Source organism: Vicugna pacos, chromosome 31 (genome assembly GCF_048564905.1).
Source record: "Vicugna pacos chromosome 31, VicPac4, whole genome shotgun sequence".
NCBI lineage: Eukaryota > Metazoa > Chordata > Mammalia > Artiodactyla > Camelidae > Vicugna > Vicugna pacos.
In genome coordinates this window covers 5,941,625-5,960,619 of record NC_133017.1, presented here as the reverse complement: position 1 = coordinate 5,960,619, position 18,995 = coordinate 5,941,625, and the positions used below count along the sequence as shown (strand labels likewise).

General features: G+C 44.9%; 1 protein-coding gene across 1 annotated transcript in view; it reads right to left on the bottom strand.

Annotated features, from left to right (window-relative positions):
- Positions 1-18,995, bottom strand: part of LOC140690713 (trafficking protein particle complex subunit 9-like) — a 92,768-nt gene that overhangs the window by 26,325 nt on the left and 47,448 nt on the right. Inside the window, exon 4 of the mRNA XM_072952635.1 lies at positions 5,521-6,092. Within this exon, the coding sequence (XP_072808736.1) occupies positions 5,768-6,092 (325 nt within the window). The 3' untranslated portion in view covers positions 5,521-5,767. The remainder of the gene's footprint in view (positions 1-5,520; positions 6,093-18,995) is intronic.

Sequence of the window (18,995 nt, the reverse complement as noted above, 5' to 3'; positions counted from 1 at the left end):
TATGCTGCAGCACAGTTACACCCCGTGGAAGAAAGCCGCCCAAGGGAGAATTGGAGAGTTTCCCTTTAGAAGCTGCGAAGTGTGGTTTTACACCTGTATATCATTTGCAACCACATCATCGACAATGGAGTTAGACGTTACCTCTGTGGGGCGAAAAGCACTGCATGCTTCAGAACCATCAAAGAACGCTGAGCTTTGTGAAACAGTCCTGAGGCACTTAAATCATACTTTTTCTGAAAGGCTCCAAATCTGACCCACTTCACCATTCCAGGTATAACAGGGAAGTACTGGAAACAGTAGAGAGAACATGCCCTTGAAGTCTGACAAGGCTCTGCTTGAATCCTGCTACAGCATTTATCAACCGCTAAACAAACCAATTCCTTAACCCCTCTGAGAAGGCTTCCCAATCCCCAAAAGGGGGCTGTCAGCGCCCACCTGGGAGTCATGGATGTGAATGAAACACGCAAGTAGGGCGGCCGACTGCTACCTGACACGGGGCCTGGCTAGTTTCCCTCCGCTGCCCTTCTGCCCCTTTAAACTTGCACTGATCCCCCTGGTAAGGATCAAGTCCCCGGAACAGACTGCCCGTATCTTCTGTGTATCCCTGGATACATGACTTACACTTAGGAGGCCAGAAAAACAACTGCCTCCTCCCAAGTCACTAACAATATTCTTAAGAGTCTGGGTATTTTTAACTCTATTTTTCTATATTCCAGAACTTTCCAAGCACCATTCTCCAGGTTGGCTCCCCTCCCAGTGCCCATCCTTCTTACCTCAGATCCTCTGTCTGACTGCCTCCTGTTCATGGGAAAGCGAGTCCGGTAGGGTGGGGACTCCCTAGGCCTCCCTCCCTCCCTCACAGGTGACTGTGAATACCTTCTCCCCACTCCAACTCCAGCTTCTGAGGATTCTAACCTTCCGTATCCTGCAGCCTCTGCACCTTCCTAAGACGCACACGTGGCCAAGACTCTCCCTTTGGATTTCTTTCTGGCTGGCCCTGCTGACCCCCAGGCCCCTTAAGGATAAATGGGATTGCTCTGAAAATGACAAACGCCGCTGGCTGACACACCAAAGCTGCATGGTCTGGGCTTTCCTCCAACCGAGGCACAGCCCTCCCCTCCCTCAGCCTCAGTCTGCAGCTCTCGAGATGATCTAATTCACATGCAAGGCTGTGAACACCAGCTAAGAATGACGACTCCCAACTTGTATCTCTAGTCCAACTCCTTCACCTGAGCCCCAGTCTCATAGAGCCGAGTGCCTCTTTGAAGTCCTAACTTGGATGAAAAATGGCATCTTAAAAATGCCTCATGTCCACCATTTACTCTGGAATTCGATTCCTGGCAGGTACCTCCCAGACTCCCCATTTTAGTAACAGCCTCAGCACCCACCTAGTTGTCTCAGGTCACATTCAATTTCCACTGTTCCCTCCCCCAGGCCCTGCCCTGGAATCAGTCCTGTTATTTTCGCCAATAAGCTGATCTCAAGTGTGGTTTTGCAGGGACCATGGCCGGAAACACACAAGCTCACAGCATGGTTCACTAAGAGTCCGCCGTAGGGTGCTCCCTGGAGGGGGAGGCATCTCCTGCCGCTGGTCACCTCAGAAGGCACTGGATTCTCACACAGGAGGCCCAGGAGAAGGGACTCAAGATTTTCCCGTGGTCTGAGCTTTGAAGGGCCCGAGGTCTGGGGGAGCTCCTAATTAGCAGACACACTTGCCAGTGAGCAAATGAGGATGGGGGAACCCACGCAAGGCTGTTATCACTCCAACTCCTGGGCTCTCGGGGGCCACGGGAAAGACCTGTGTCCAGTGTACAGCCCAGCCATCACAGATCCCAGCCTGCATTTGCCAACCCGGACAGCCTAGACTCCATCTACTTGCGACACTTACTTCTGTTCTGTTCCCCACCCAGAATGTGATGGACTCATTCAGATATTCTGGCCTGTCTCAAGCGAGACAAATTCAGTGAAAAATGAAGTGTCCACATTTGGACCAGAGCATGAAAGGAGAAACAAGGCCTCATGGTCAGCATGATGGTGGTGGCCACACCCTTCCACCGGGTGAGATGAACCATGGTGAGGGTGAGAATCCAGGGTCCTAGGTCGGCCAAATCATCTTCCTTCACGGTTGTCTGGGGTGTTGGAGACTGACTACCACAAACTAACGACACGGCTGTCAGTGGTGGATGTCAGCTGCAACAGAAACGGATTCAACTCTTTACTGCCAACATGGGTTAAAAGTAAAGGCCGGGGCAGGGAGGTCTGCACGGCTGCTGAGGCAAACCACAGACCCAGCTCTGAATGCCCACTGGCTGGAGCAGAGAGGAAGCTACGGCCCTTTTAGCTGTCCCTGTGTCCAACAGATCCAGGTGAGCCAGCTACTTAGGAGAAGTTCATGTTGTCCTGATACCCAGAAAAACCAGCCTCGTAAAGGGAACAAATAGTGTCATGGATTTTAGACCCAATTCTGCCCCTTTATGAAGGCAAAGTAAAGTAAGTGGCACGGGGAAGTTGAATGCAAAAAAAAAATTTAAAGAACCAAACGGTGACCGCTTCCTCCAACAGCGTCCCCTGCAGCTGTCACCTCCGTGGCGGCCACTTCCTCACCAGTGACCACCGGCCATGAAGCGCCGTCACGCACGTCACACAGCGACAGCTAGGAACCGCGTGCCGAGCACGTTTGTGTAAAAGCAGGAATCGAGCAAAATGCTGCAGAGTTTGACCTTACAAGTTTAAATACTCCATGAAAAGAATCCCTGAGCAGCCGACTAAATCAATTCGCATCTTACTTCTTCAAAACAATCAAACAAATTTAATAAGGGCGCATTTGTCACCAAATAAAAGGAGGACCAAACAGGTCCCTCAAAGCAAGGATTTTAACAGGTATCTAACACCAGTGGGTAATGTGCTAACAAAGCAAATATTCCAAAACATTAGAAAATACAAAATGACTAGGATAATACATGGATCAAGACAGATATTAAGATTTTGCTTTTTAAAGCGATGGAGACAGTATGGAGGGCAATCTGGCTATTTCCAATGCAGGGTGTGCACAGCCCACATTTTCAGATGCAACAACATGCTCACTGGGCAGTACAAATGAAAAAGGAATAAAGAAAAAGGAAAAGAGGAACAAGAGAAAATTAGAAACACACAAGAACAAAAATGATTTTGACAGCATGTACAAGAATTTACGTGAGTGTGTGAGGCCAGGGACGCGGGGATGGTGAGACCCACACTCACCCCCTGCTCCAGGGAAAGCAGGGACCTGAGGGGAGCGGCGCTGCCGGGGGACCCCAACGTGGTCAGCGCCCCTAACCAAAATTCCACCTACAAGCTTCAAGGAAGCTTTTGAGCTACAAATTGTGGTCGCATTTCAGTCTGGACCGTTTTACTCACTTCCACCAAGAGTAGCAGGAGACAATTAGGCTCTGCTCCTGTACCAAAGAATTGTTTAAATAATTAATGACTGTGGAATACTAAAAGCAACAATGGGGTAAAAGTGACTGGAGGAGAATGTGCTTGACCCGAGCTCACTGGCCGCGTTATCTCACTGACGTTCAGAAGCTGGCTGAGCCCTTATGGTACCAGAACAGACAGACCCAAAAGGAGGGAGGTTTAATGCGCTGCTGTATTTCGATACTGGGAGCCATGCCTGGTACACGAGGTTCTGGGTAAACAATGGGGTCAGTGTCAACCACTGTGGGCTAATTACACATCCGGATACTCCGCCAAGTCCCAAGGGCAGACTTCAAAAGACAAAAACAATCTGGCATTCTCTGGTGGGGCTGCAGACTCAGAGACAAGCATTTGTTGAGCAAAAATATCACCAGTGCCTCCTATGACAAAAGAGGAGGCACTGGCGTGGGGGCTGGGGCAGGGATCCAGGCTTCCACTGCTCACTCACCAGTCTGTCCAGGGGGAGAAGGTGGTCCCTGCTTATGTTGCACCGATGCACCTACCTTGACTAATGCCTGGGGCCTCAGCAGGTGTTGACAGGAGAGGTGAACGGAGCCAGACTTGGTGTAGCACGGTGCTGGCAGCTATGCCTCAGCAGTTCCCAGGCTCCTATACATGCCAGCTCATCTTAAGAAGCAGATGGGGAGTGCGGGCATGTAGATCACAGGACCCTGAGAGGACAAGTACAGATCATGGCTACAGCATGCCTCTCCCCTTCCTTAAGTCATAGAGGTATGTCTGGGAGGAACAGAAAATTCATCCAGAGCCCGCTACATTGTCTCTCGCAGGTGGGACTCGTGTCCCCTGTGCTTCTCACTCACAGGGCTGGTCTAGACATTCTTTTTATCAATTCTCTAGCATCTTCTCCTCCAACTTACCAACAACCAGAGAGTAGGATCTGATCTTAGCTAAGTTCAAGAGTCACAGAGCACTTCCTTCACAGCGGGCACAGAAACATGTGCCAGGTTCTCCGACCGTCACCTCTGGGACCACCATGAGCCCTCTCCAGACTCAAGGACAGAGGCCGTAGGCCGGGGGAACACAGCTTCCCTCACTCTCCCCAGCAAAGGTTTCCACGTCTCGGAAAAGACATCTCAGCCTCTTCTGCCCGAGGGACAGCACAAAAGATACACCGGGAAACAGAGCTGAAGTTGGGGGGGTAGGCAGCCCAGAAGAGCTCGTCTGTACTTCCGAGGCAATGTGGGGCCGTTGACTTAATCACAGGGAAAAAGTGAGAATGAACATTTCCCTGCTCTGTCCCATACACCGTGATACGCCTTTCCCTGCATAAGGAGTTCATTCGGAAGTCCCCGGCGGTGTTTCTGATGTCCTAACTTGGCATGGAGGCTGTCGGGCAAGAAGAGAGGGCCTGAGCAGAATAGGTGCTGGGCCTGGGAGGCAGGAGACACCGGCTCCAGCCGCAGCTCAACCAGCTCCTCGTTCCGCCTCTCGGGGTTCAGCATCTCATCTATAAGCAAAGGGATGAGACTGTCCCAGGACAGGCTGCCCAACAGAAATGAAATGAGAGCCATGTAAATAACGTTTCCCATTTGCCACGTTTAAAATGGTAAACAAAGAAACAAACCAACAAACAAAATACAAATACTAGAAACTGATTTTAAGAACAGATCTTACTTAATCTACTGTATGTAAAATACTATCATTTTGACATGTAAGCAATATAGGAAGTAAAGAGATAGTTTATATACTTTTACTAGACAAGCCTCAGTGTCTGATGTGCATTTGACCTACAGCACATCTCAGCTCAGTCCAGCCTCCTCCCCAGTGCTCCTAGCATCAGTGGCTTTGGCTACTTTATTGGACAGCAACCCCAGGGGTCCCACCATGGTCATGGCTGTAAACCGGGAGTAAGTGTCCACACTAACCCTAAAAGGATCTCTCTGAAACAAAGGCGGATTCACTTTGAAATGTCTGTAAACCGGCGGGCTGCATCTCCATCCCCCCTTGGCTACAAGACAGACTTCTTCCTTGCTGATCCCTTTCTGGATGTAGGGAAGCAATCCGGCACAAAGCCAGGGTGGACTGGCCTCCAGGTAAACTTACCTGCTGTCTGTGTCCAGTCCCATGAAGTCCTCCTTCTCAAACAGGATGCAGAGGAGGGGAATCTTGTCCCCAGAATTCTTGGGGCCACCATCCAGCCACTTGGACTTGAGCAAGATGAAGAGTGACTCAGTGAAGTCCTCGATCCTCTTCTCCACCACCCTGCAGTCCTCTAAATTTGAAGGCAACGTCGGTGCGCGGCTGCTCGACTTCCTCCACATGCAGTACAAAGACAAAGAGCTGAGAGTCATTATCGAGGTGCCATACAGCTCCTCTGCACGTGGAGCTTCTCCAAGGCCTTGGCAGAGAGACAGTCGGTAATGGTGACAAGGCCCACGACCTTGCAGTGTTTCTGGAAGACGCTCCACCCATTCTCGGGCACATAGTGGTGCCTGTAGTGGATACAGAGTGTCCACTGGGAGCCACATGGGCTGATATGGCTCACCGAGGTGAGTAGCTGATAGATGCAAAAGATATTCTCCTCTGAGATGATCTCCATGGTTTGGACTACAACGGGAAGAGTCTGGTGGTCCTCAGCACACTGCACGTAGTCAGGGATGCTCATGTTGCAGGCCCTGCCGAGAGGGGAGAGGAGATCGAGGTACATACTCTGCTGTGTGCTATGGGCCCATCTGGGTTGCGGTGACCTGGTGTGTACCAGACAGAAGGCAAGGGAAGCCAAAGCAAATCCGGAGGTACAGTTTGTCCTCATAGTCTGCACATGGTTACTGTAGCTCGGATCACATTACCCAGTTTTTGGTCTAGGCTTCCTGCCCCTGCAGAGAAGTGTCATTTCTTATTTTATATTTCCAAGCACCTAGCAAGGCTCTGATATAAAGTCACTACTCAAAAATGCTGAATAAAGTAATGAACAAAGGATATGCTTTCCCCAAACCCCTTCAGCAGAATATAAAGAAAAGGACCACAGTAGGATCAAAAGATCTGGAATTCTATTCAATTTATTTGAACCCCTTAGCTTCATAGTAATGGATAAGAAAACTTGCCTTGGGGTAGAGGGTACTGTTCATTGGTGGAGCACATGCTTAGCATGTACGAGGTCCTGGGTTCAAACCCCAGTACCTCATTTTAAAAAATCAAACAAATAAATACACCTAATTTCCCTCCTGAAAAAGTATTTTTTAATTCAAAAGTCAAAAAACACCTTGCAATTGACACAACATTGTAAACTTGAGTATACATCAATTAAAAAAAATCCTTGCCTTGTAAGAATATATCTGGATTACGGATGTTTGCAAATGTAAAATGCCTAGGGTACCACCTGCATAAAAAGTGGTGACTGTACAAATGTACTATCCCCCCTTTATGAGCTATTCTTCCTTTGGGGGAGTTATAACCTCTCAGAGCTAATTTTCTCAGTTTAAAAAATATAAACATTACCTGGTTCTCAGTATTGCTGAAGAATCAGATAACCCTAAGAAAGCATCTGACCCACAGAATTTACTCAATAAATGTTTTTTGAATGAATGAATAAACAAGCAAAGTGAATGCTGCTCCCTGCCAAAGACCATCATAATGATACTTCCTGGAAATCCCAAGCCCACGTTCACCAGACTCTGCACTAACAATGTGGGTGACCTGGGCAGGCCTGTGTGCTTCTCTAAGCCCCAATTTAATCGTGGATAGAAATGAGGGCAATAACACAAACCTCAAATTGTTAGTGAGTAAGTAATGAATTGTACCCCAATATTGCAAGATGGAACCATTAAGGAAAACTGGGCAAAGAGTCCATAGGCTCTCTCCATATTATCTCTTACTACCACATGGGAATCTACATTACATCTCAAAATAAAAAGTCTAATTTTTTAAAGAGGTTTTCGAGGTTAGGTGAGCTTACTGTCTCAAATAAGGAACACACAGTACAAATAGGACAATGCCCAGCCCATGAGATACACTCAGTTAACATTCCCACTGAGCCCACTAGTCCCTCCAACTTCTAATGGTGTCCACTTCCAAGAGCCCATGTGACCATCCTTGTTCTAATTTTCTATTTGTAATTTTTTTCTTTTCATTAAATAGAAACACCCAATTCCATAGAATTCTTACCAGATATCATGATGGCATCCCTTCAAAACCTGACCACAGAGATCATGATGGCAGCCCTTCTTGGTGAAACAATAAAATGAATAGCCATTTTCACAAGACCTCTGAGTAAATCTACTAGGGAACTTCATCCTGGACTGAGGAAGAGGACTGGGGAGGAGGATGCATTCAGGGGCACAGAGAATCATGGGCCACCTGTCCCACGATGGACTTTAGACTCACCCTCACCCTTCAGGAACTACTAAATACACACAGACAGAGTGCTATGGACAAGATTTTTTTTTTAAACAAATCCCTGAATCCCTAGCAGGTCTTGTTTCTACCCATACACAAATGGCTTATGTGCATAATGTTTCACAAAAGCCTTAAAATATTATCACCCCAACTTGACACATCAAGAAACTGAGGTAGAGAAGTTTATCACATTCTACAAGATTAGAGAGAGGCCACGTCAGACACCGTATTTAAATCCAAGCCCCTGCTCCAGTGCTCACACTAGAAAGTGTGACATACTGCCCCTTTCCTGCCCTCTCCCTGCAATCAATCTCTGAATAGTCTTTTCTGTGTCACCTGGAATCACAATCACATTCATTTTCCACAAAGAGCTATGTCACTCCTTGGAGGACTTTTCAAAATCTAAAGGGTTGGTTTGAGAGGAGAGATTTGCATTTTCTGTTTCTCAAAGGAAACATGGCTTTAAAAGAAACTGAAATGTAGTTATCTAGTCTAAGCCCTCATTGTGCAGAGAAAGAACCGGAGGCTCAGAAGAGATGAGGAAAGGGCCTTATTAACAAATATTGCCTCAGCGCAGCACCAAGCCAAACCTGGCACTTCTAGGGGAGGATCTGGAAGGCCCAGGAGAATGAGTGTTAGAAAACAGAAAGAGAAGAAGCATACAAGGCCCCGTCTCTTCACCACCATAACATGAATTTCCACCAAATTACCCAGAATGGGTGCAGCCAATATTAAGTTTGTCAAAAGAGGTTATAGAATTCTCAACCATAGTGGAAATTCCAACATTTACTGTGCTTTTTTCCCAGTTCAAGCATCAATTCAGTGGGCACTCTGTACCAGGGACTACACGAGGCCTGGGGTTCTCCCAAATACAGATCTCTATTACCACGTGTGCAAACCACATTAAGGCCACCAGAAGAAAAGCGCCCACAGATAAGATGGAATTACTGAAACTGAAAGCAGCAAAAGAGCATATATTACTAGGAAAAACGGTGCTCCTAGTAATGGACCCATGGACATAGAAAGCAAACTGTGTTTAGCAGACAGGAAAGGGGGGATTAACAGATACAAATTAGTAAATATAAAATAAATGACAAGGACCTGCTACATAACACAGGGAACTATATTCAATTTCTTGTAGTGATTTATACTAAAAACAATCTAAAACATATATATATATACATATGCATATGTTTATAACTGAATCTCTGCTGTACACTTGAAACTAACATTGTAAATTGACTACACTTAAATAAAAAATAATTTTAAAAAATAAGTAAAAATAAATGCAATGCCATTAAGAAAAAATAAAAGAACTCTCTAATCCCCTTAACTGTAGGTGGTCGAGAAATCTAGCTGCAAACACCAAGTCCACTGGATCACTCCAGCACTGGCTGTCACTCTTTCTGACCATCAGAGAGTCACTTGCTTCACTGAGGTTACTTTTCTCTTCTGTGAAAGGCTACAGTTGCAACTAACGATGTATAGAATCTCATCATTCACAAGCCCAAAAAGTAGTGAGGACTTCACATGGGCCAGGCTCTGGTCAGATGAAAAGATAGGGTCCCAGATATATTCATGGGTAGAAGAAGTTTATGCCATAAAGGTATAAATTCTTCCTGTTTTGATAGACAGATTCATTTCAATTCTGGTTAGAATTCCTACCAGATTTTTCTTGGAATATAACAAGTTAATTTATGGTCAGGAATAGCCAAGAAATTTCTTTAGAACCACCACTTGGGAGGGGTGGATAGGTCATTCATTTCCACTGCTCTTTCTGAAGTGATGAAAACGTTCTGGAATAATAATGCATGCACCACTGTGAATATGCAAAAAGCTGCTGAATTGTACCATTTAAATGGATGGAATTCATGGTGTGTGAACTATATCACAATAAAACTGTCCTATGAAAATTATTTCTTGACAATTATTTTTCAGTTTATACACTAGTCTGTCCCACAATTTAAGAAAAACAAAAAACCTAAACAAGCCAAACTATGCCAGGAGCACTTTAGGACTGCAATATCCCTGGGTCTCCAAGGCCTCTGGTGGTGCTGTTCCTGTTAACACACACTAGCTGGGCTGGGCTAGTTAGGGACTGTAACTATCTTTTGAAAATCGAGGATCACTCTTTTCACCCTGGGAGAGGGAATGAAGGAGGATGTCCCAGCCTCATGCCTTCAGCACATTTTTAAGAGAACCAAGCCCTGCTTTCACCACTGCAATCCCTCTCACTATAAAAACACGTGACATCAACAAGCACCTCCATCATAACACCTGAAAGTGTTCAAGGTACTTACCTGCGGCAGAAACATGGAGGGGGGAGACAGAACCTCGCTTAGCAGTGACGCTCCCTTTTCCCAACTCCACCAGGAGAAGCTGGGCGTTAGAGCCGGAGGCTTTCAGCCCAGGTAGCAGCGCCCACGCCACAGAGCTGGTCCTCAGGGAGCGGGAAAGGGAGAGCAGGGCAGCCCCGGGGTCGCGGGGCAGGGAAAGCGGTGAGGGGGACGCGGGCTGCAGCCTCGCTCGGAGGACAGCCCCAGCCCCAGTCCCAGGCGCCCGCCCCCGTCCGGGTCCGCAGACCCCGCCCGCCCGGGACACAGCCCGCCCAGGGGCGGGGACGGGCTGGCGGACGAGGAGAGGAAGCCCGGGAGGAGAGGACTAGCGGGAGGGAGAGGGGAATGGGACGCCAGCCGCGGACTGAGGGGATCCCGGCTGGGTGAGAGGTGGCAGGTGCGCACCAGGCCCTGGACACTGTGGCCGGGGCGCCGGGGCAGGTGGCGCTGGCAGAGGGGTCTGGCCTGAGCAATTCATCTGAACACGGGCTGACTAGCGCCCTTGGGGTCTGTGACAGGCGGACCGCCCTCCCGCAGCCGCCTGACCCCTTTCCTGGGAGCCCCCCACCTTGCACTTCCACAGTCAGAGGCCCCGGCCCCAGGCAGGAACCAAAGGCCTACCGGGCGACGTAGTTGAGAAGACTTTGGGCCCGATCCCCGGCTCGGATATGGAGCTCCCAACCAGCGGACCACTTGGCACTGACTGCGCATGCGCAGAAGGGCCAGCGATCCTCTCTGGGTTCTGTGAGAGAAGGTGGGACAGCGAGGGAGGGAGAAGATGGGAGCGGGTGGAGAGGACGGGAAAATTGGAGGGATACAGATGGACAGGATGAGCAGAGAGAAGGAAGGGCTCTGGAGAAGGGAGGGTCTTAGCGGAGTTGGAGAAAAAAAGCTTTACCTCTGGGGCACCCCTAGGCGGCAGACCTGCCTCTGTAACCTTCTGTTACCCTTCAAGCCCCGCAGCTCAATTTTACCACCGTGATCCAACCCTCCGTCTGATGCTTCTGCAGAAACCCTAGGGAGATCACACCCGTTGCCCCCACGCGAAGCTGGGTTTTCTGTTGCTCTGAGAACCAAGCACCCGCAGGTGTTGTCGCTCAGAACTACCTTGGGAAGAGCACATATTCCCCTTTTACACGCTGGGAAACAGGCAGGCAGGATCTCTGCCTTAGCTCCACTGTCCCAGGTGTTGGGCTGGCGGGGAGCGGGATGGTACAAGATCAGAGCCCCAGACAGAGCAGACTGCCTGAGTGTTGGTGCATAGTCCCCATCCCTCCTGGGTAAACCATACCCACCCTAGTGGAAACATCAAGGGCTCACAGTAGTTCCCTGGGTGTGGGAGAGCTGTCCTCATGTGAAGGAAAAGTCCAGCTGGGCTAACAAGCTAAGTCACAAATCTAAGTGTGATAAGTGTCAGTTTACTGATCTAAATTCTGCTGGGCTATCTCGTAAATCTGAAGTTTAGTGTCAGTTTATTGGCCTAACAACCTAACTCGTAATTCCAAGCTCAACAAGTGTCAGTAATGTGATCTGTTACAAATTGATAAGCTCCAGTGTACTTATTCCTTGCTTTTTGTTCTTTGAGCCTTATTGGCTAATCCCCCCTTACTTGTAATTAAGCCTTTAAAACCTCATGTGCACGTCTTGGAGGTACTCAAAACTTCGGAGCCAAAGCCCCTCTGAGCCCACCGGCATAATAATTCTGAGTACTCCAACACTCCGATTGGTGCTTTTTTCTTGGCTGGCCTGTTTCCATAACACTCAGCTCCAGTGCCCAGCTTTCTAGGTAGATAGGAGTGTTACCAAGTCCAAATTCATTCTCCTCAGTGCAGGACAGGCCAATAAGTTGGGAGACCAGATGTTGGGGCATGGAATAGCAAGTTTCTGTAGACCTAGATGGCAAACTAATGTCCTGGAAAACCATCTCCCCAAGTCACAATTCAGGCTCCTTTCCTATGTGCTTGGTTAGTGCAAACTTCTTAGTGTAGGAATTCCTTCTTGTTAGAATCCTTTGTTCTTGCAGCTATCTGCGTGGGTCAGATCCCTGTAAACCTCCAACAAAAGAAACGTTATTTTCTATTCTGCAATTTGCTATCTTTTAATGAATGAAAAAGTGTTAAATATCCTTAAAGGTCAGAGCCTTCAGAATAGGGTCTCCTGTTTATTTCAGGCTCTAGGCAACATTGTTTTACAAGCAAGATGAAGCCTAGGTGACAGAGCACAGGGTTAAATTCAAAGGAACAAATCTAATATGGAGTCAGATTTGTTCTGTTATATTACCCGGCCAGAAGCCACTTGAGGATTTAAATCCCTTTAAGTTAAAAATAACTAAAATTTTAAAGGAATTTACATACATAGGTGGGAATGTGCAAAGCATATCTGGAAAAGCACCCAAAGGATAGTAAACAGAGGCATGTCCAGAGAGGGCTGAAAGAACAGAGGATGAGGGAAAACTTCTTTCACTTGTGTATTTTTGTGCTCTGTTTGAGTTTTTTTTAAACCATTTCCTTGTATTTCTTTTTCAGATAAAAGAAATGTGTAATGGAGCAAAGGAGTAATTAGCTTAGCAAATACAGCAGCCATGGAATCACTAGTCATCACTTTTGATTTAAGCCAGAAAGCATTTTTTGACTCTCTCCAATGTGCTCTGCCCTGTTTTAAGACTTCTATTAATATTATTATTATTATTACTATTATTATTATTATTATTATTATTACTATTACTACAAGTACTACTACTATGACTATTACTATTATTACTATTATTTTATGAAATAATAACACGGTTTACTCACCCCTGCCCATGGCTGGTGGAAAACCAACTGAGTTTTTCTTGAGTTGTTTTCCAAGGAGTAGAGATGAGTTTATAAACAGAACACATCTTCAGGGCAAAACAGGCAGTGTGCATTACCAGCAGGCCAGACAGCAATGAAGGGTTTTCAATAGAGGCACCCAGAAGCTGAGAGAGAAAGCCTCCAGGACACTACAAAAAGCTGCCCAAACTGCCATCTCCATGGTACTACTGAAATAGGAAAGAACAAATCTGACTCCATATTTGATCTGTTTCTTTGACTTTAACAAAGCCAAGTTAATATGCTCCGGTCTTTTCATGGGTTATGATGTCACAGAGGAAACGGACAGGTCAACAAGGAACCACTCTGCCGTGATCACGGAGCCGGGGAAAGGGATGGGCTGCAAGATGTATGAAGCAGCCACAACTGTGCCCGTGCTTCTAGGCAGGTATCCAAAATCGCCTCGACAAGGTGTCAAACATTTGTGCCCATGTCCTCATCAACAGACATGTATTAAAGACAAATGGAAACATATAAAAGGCCAATACCCTTGCTGGGTACACCGTCCAAAGAACAAAGTCTCAGTTTGAAAACTGGCCATCTCGGTTCCATGGGATTCATTCTTGGAGAACCTTAAAAACCACTCTTCTGTCCTCAAGAATTTCTGCATATTTGTCCTATCTTTGGCTCAGGGATGCTGCATGTTCAAGTGAACTTTAATGTCTGCACAGATTTGACTGTCTTTTTCCATGTTCACTTGTCCATTCAAAAGAGGCCTGAGCTAAGTCCATCCTCCGTAAGATCTAGTCCCTCCAGTGACAGCTCATTGAGCCTGCAATTAAAAGCCAAGTGAACAAGACTGTCCTCAGCTAAAAAGTTCACCCATCTTTCACTGTTTTCTTAATCTCCTCTCCTGGCTAATTGCAACAGACTAACACCTCCCTCCACCAAGATACCCAACTATGTCATTTTTCTCCCCAAAGAGAAAATAAGGTCCATAAAAGAGGAGACAACTCCATAGTCACCTCTGAATTCTTAGCATATAGTAATGTCAATAAATACAACTCAGATTATTGTTAGTTTCCTTTAAAACCTTTCTGGTTATTTGAATGAGACCTTGGAAGGGAGGTGTTTGCTGTCCAGTATCTTGATCCACAAGACTCTGGAGGCCTTTTTCGGAATAGCTGTTCACTGATTCATTCAAAATACAACTTATCAATCAAGGAGTAGCTGTGCTTTTCTGCCAGGAGTTTGTGGTCACTCTCATGCCAGAACAGCTTTAAACTATATCCTTACTTTGGATTTGTTATTTTTCCCCTCTTCCAACAAAATTGACTTTTCTTACTTTCTTGTCTTGAGGAATTTTTTTTTCCTATTTCACCATTTAGTAAAGCAAGATTCTCAGGATGGGCTTGGCCCATTATATGATCACCCATCCAACTCCTAGTGTGAGAGGTCTGGGGCTCACATCCTTCCCTCCTGTCAAGGCAACTGAAAATCAGTTCAGGAGCCAACCAGCACACCACGGCTTCTAACGCTCACGTATCTCTCAGAAACCCTGCTTTCTCGTTTGTCTTGGCTTCTGAGAATTTTCCCTCACTTTCTTGACAATGAGTTGTGCAGCTTGAAAGATGAGGAAGGAAGGTTTTATTTCTCAATCAGCATTTTAAGGAACTTGTGTAATGAAGGTTTTCAGGAGTTTCTAGTACCCTCCATTGCCGAGACAGAAAACACACTAGACATTTTCTAAATTTAGTTCTCATGTGCATTTTTTCTTTGCTTTTTTTTTCTTAACTGCTAACAGACATTTTTTAATAAAAAAAAAATAAGGCCCCAAAAAGAATAGAACACTGAAGGGGCAAACAAAATTAAAGGGCAAAGACAGAAAAATGATAACTACTCTACAAAGTTAATGTAATACATACACTATGTATCAGATCAGCAATTCTCAGTAACAGCTAATTGAAACACGACCATGAGGTAAAATTTCTCTCCTGTCAGGACATGGCCAACAGAAAATACAATTAAACCAACAAACTAATTTCCTAAGTCTGGCGAGGTACAGAAGTCTACAAGCTAAATGTGTCTTATTCTAGAAAAGAGGGAGTCTCACCAGCTCTTTTCTGTGGAGCCTGAGCCCACGGGAGGACGGTGAAGTGAGCTCTGTAAGTACCCAATTAGCAAAGTGAGTGATGAATAAATAGACGTGAGCTTTGATGACAGAGATAATACTACTATTCGTTTGTCCTTTAAAGTATGACTTCACGTTCAGTGATCAATACTTCGGCGTCCTTAGGAGTTGAGATTTTAGGAAAATGCACAACCTGGGCCCAGATCTCCTCTTTAAGCTCGTGACACTGCAGTTAGTTGTCTCAAAGGCAGCTCCAACTCCACATGCAAAGAGCTGACTTCACGGTGTTCCTCCCATAGCCGTCCTTACCAGGGCCCCTGGTCGGAGGGTAAGGTCTCCCTGCGTCTCCCAACTCAGGCCCATCACTCACAGATGTGAATGGACCCCTCCTTCAGGGACCAGATATCCTCAGACACCGAGTCCCACTACCCTCAACTGACCTACCAGATACTCACTGGCACTCACTCAGCACTGACTCTCTGCTGGAGACCACGCTGCACACTGCACAGTGTATCTCACTGGAACTCCACAATAGTCCTGGGAATTGGGTACATCACTGCTTCAATTGATTAGATAAATTGTTTCACTTCCTTGCGTGCGTCATTCAAACTGACACGGCTACTAAGCCACAAGCCTGGGCCTGAAAACCACTTGAAAATTGGACACTGCTACACCTCGCAGCCACCCTACTCTGACTCATCACATCATCTCCTGCCAAGCCTTCTAAATGTTTCCAAACATTCTAGAAGACAAATATGAACTATGAGAGCACCCCACTCTCCTACTTAAAATCTGTCAATGATGGTTCACTCCCCTTAGGAGAAAGCCCAACCAGGCCTGAGCACAGCCTAAGGCCCCAGCATCCGCTTTCCCTGCACGGCCGCGCCGCCTCACCCACCACGCAGCTCTACACGTGCCGTGTCTAGGACAGGGATGCTGACTCCGCACAACCCAGGGCTTGTCTCACTCGAACAATGATCACCTTCTTCAGTGTTCATCTTCTTCATTGCTGACTCTCACAAAAATGTTTTCTCATGATGAATCAATATCTTTTTCCTTACAACTGCCCATCATTAATAATGAGCTCCCCCCAAAAGAGAGACGACCTAATTCCCAGTCTCCTTATCTGTAAAGTGAGAATAACAAGGAAATATGTGAGGTTTCAAGAGAAATAATATTCATGTGAGGCTGAGGGGCAATTCCATCATACAGTAAGCATTCAATATGTGCTTACTTAATATTAATAAGAATATATTGCATTCTAGCAACCTTCAATCAATGTTTTATGACTTTGTCCAACAGACTACTGACAAACTGTTGGACGAACCACTTTGAGCAGATCAGCACAGGCATACTGGGAGAGGTAAGTGCTGACTCCAGTTACAGCTGCAGCCACCCAGCACTACGGGGCGGGGGCAGTTTGCTCAAACTCTTACATGTTGCTTGAGCATTTAGTTCTCATTATAGAATAAAGACAGTTGTTCTTTAGTCAAAGCTCCTGAAACATAAATCTTCAAAGATTGATGCAAATTAGGTTTCAAGTACAACACTCTCACTAGAATTTATTTGAAAATTATAGTCTTAGCTACTCCGCACATCAAAAGGGCATAATCTTAATGTATCTGACTAAATACACTGAAAGGGTTGTTTAAAAGTAATTAAGAAGAAGCCGTTCAGAATAAGCTCTCAGTATCATCTGCACAAAGACCCACCCAAGGGTCTCATTTCTCACTTCCACATAGGTGTTTTCAAGTAGCTTACCTTGGGTCTTGGTTTCTTATAACACGGGGCGGGGAATAGTTGTGGATAGATTTATGTAGCAAATATATACCAAGGGTATTTGTTGTGAAGGAATTCTACAAATAAGAAGATTGATACATAGTCCCACCCATAAGAAATTCAGCCTTTCCATTTACAACAGCATTAAAAATAAAGTGAGAGATACATTTAACAAAAATTTACAAGATTTGTACATTGAACTTTTTGAAGTATCACCAGAATAAATTTTAAAAGATCTACATATATGGAAGACATCCCATTTTCATGGAATGATTGACAATATTATTAAAAATGTTAAGAATCCTCAAAGTGAACTATATATTCAGTGGAATCCCTATCAAAATTCCAGCTGACTTCTATGCAAAATTGAAAAACTGATCCCAAAATTCACATGGACGTGCAAGGGGCCCAGGACAGCAAAAACAACCTTGAAAAAGAAGAGTAAAGTTGGAGGACTCACTTTAAAGTGTACTAAAATGCTATAGTACTAAGTCAGTATGATACTGGCATAAGTTTGGATAAATAAATCTAAAAGACACAATAAAAACCCACGGGGAAAAACTTACATTTACAGACACTTTTCCACTAGGGGGCCAAAAACACTCCATTGAAAGAATAGTCTATTCAACTAATGGTTCAGGGACAGCTGGGTATCTGCAGGCAAAAGAATCAATCTGGAATCTGAACACCCATATTTTATATAACAAATAAAATTAATTGAAAATAGATCACAGACAGAAATGTAAAAATTAAACCTATAAACTTTCTAAAAGAAGACACAGTATAAATATTTGTGGGCCTAGGATAGGCTTTGGTTTCCTAGATACAAAACCAAGAGCACAAGTGATAGAAGGAAAAAGCAGATAAACTGGACTTCATCAAAACTAAAACCTTTTTCTTACAAAGGACATCATCAAGAAAGTGAAATGACAGGGGAAAAGGGTATCTCAAGTCAGAGAGTGCGTGCTTTGCAAAAAAATAAAATAAATCTTTACATCTAACTACCTCCCTTGTAAAGAAATTGTTTTAATGTTTAAAAAAATATAGTTAAAGGACAATGTGCAGAATAGAAGAAAAATTTTGCAAAGCATGTATCTAATAAGAGAGTAGTATCCAGGATATATAACGAATGCTTACAACTGAACAATACAAAAAAATACACTCAAATTTTAAATTTACCACGAATTTAAATAGATATACAAATGGCCAATAATCATATGAAAAGATGCTCAGCATCACTAGGGAAGTCAAAAACAAAATGAGATCTCATTTTACACCCACTAGGATGGTTATAACCAAAACATGGACAATAACAAATGTCGTTCAGGAGGCAGAGAAACCTCATATGTGGCCAGGGGAAAGGAACAATGTTGCACCTTCTTTGGAGAAGTCTGGTATTTCCTCAAAAGCTTAGAGTTATATGTCTCAGCAATTCCACTCCTACATATAAAGTCATCTCTCAATACCCTTGGGGGGTTGGTTTCAGGAACCCCACACCCTGGATACCATAATCCAAGGATGTTCGAGTCCCTTTACAATCAACCATCTGGATTCATGTAGTGGAAACTACAGATATGGCAGGGCAAATGTACAGCCAACAGAATGAAAACATATTCTCATAAAAAATTTCACATCAATATTCATAGCAGTATCATTCAGAGTAGCCAAAAGTTACTAACAATATCCATCCATCAATGAACGGATAAACAAAATTACAAAGAATAGGCCCACAAACTTTTGGTCATTGAAACTTTGACAAAGGAGGTGAGAAAATACAATGGAGTAAAGACAGCCTCTTCAGCAAATGGTGTAGGGAAAACTTAACAGCTGAATGTAAATCATTGAAGTTAGACTACTCCCTCACAGAATATACAAAAATGAATACAAAATGTGTTAAAGACTTAAACATGTAGACAAGACACTATAAACCTCTTAGAAGCAACCATAGGCAAAACATCTGACATACATCTCAGCAATGTTTTCCTAGAGCAGTCTACTCAAGCAATAGAAAAACAACCAAAAATATACAAGAGGGATCTAATTAAACTTACAAGCTTTTGCACAGCTATGGAAACAGTAAGCAAAACAAAAAGACAACCAACTTATGGAATGGGAGAAAATATTTACAATAAATGAAACTGCTAG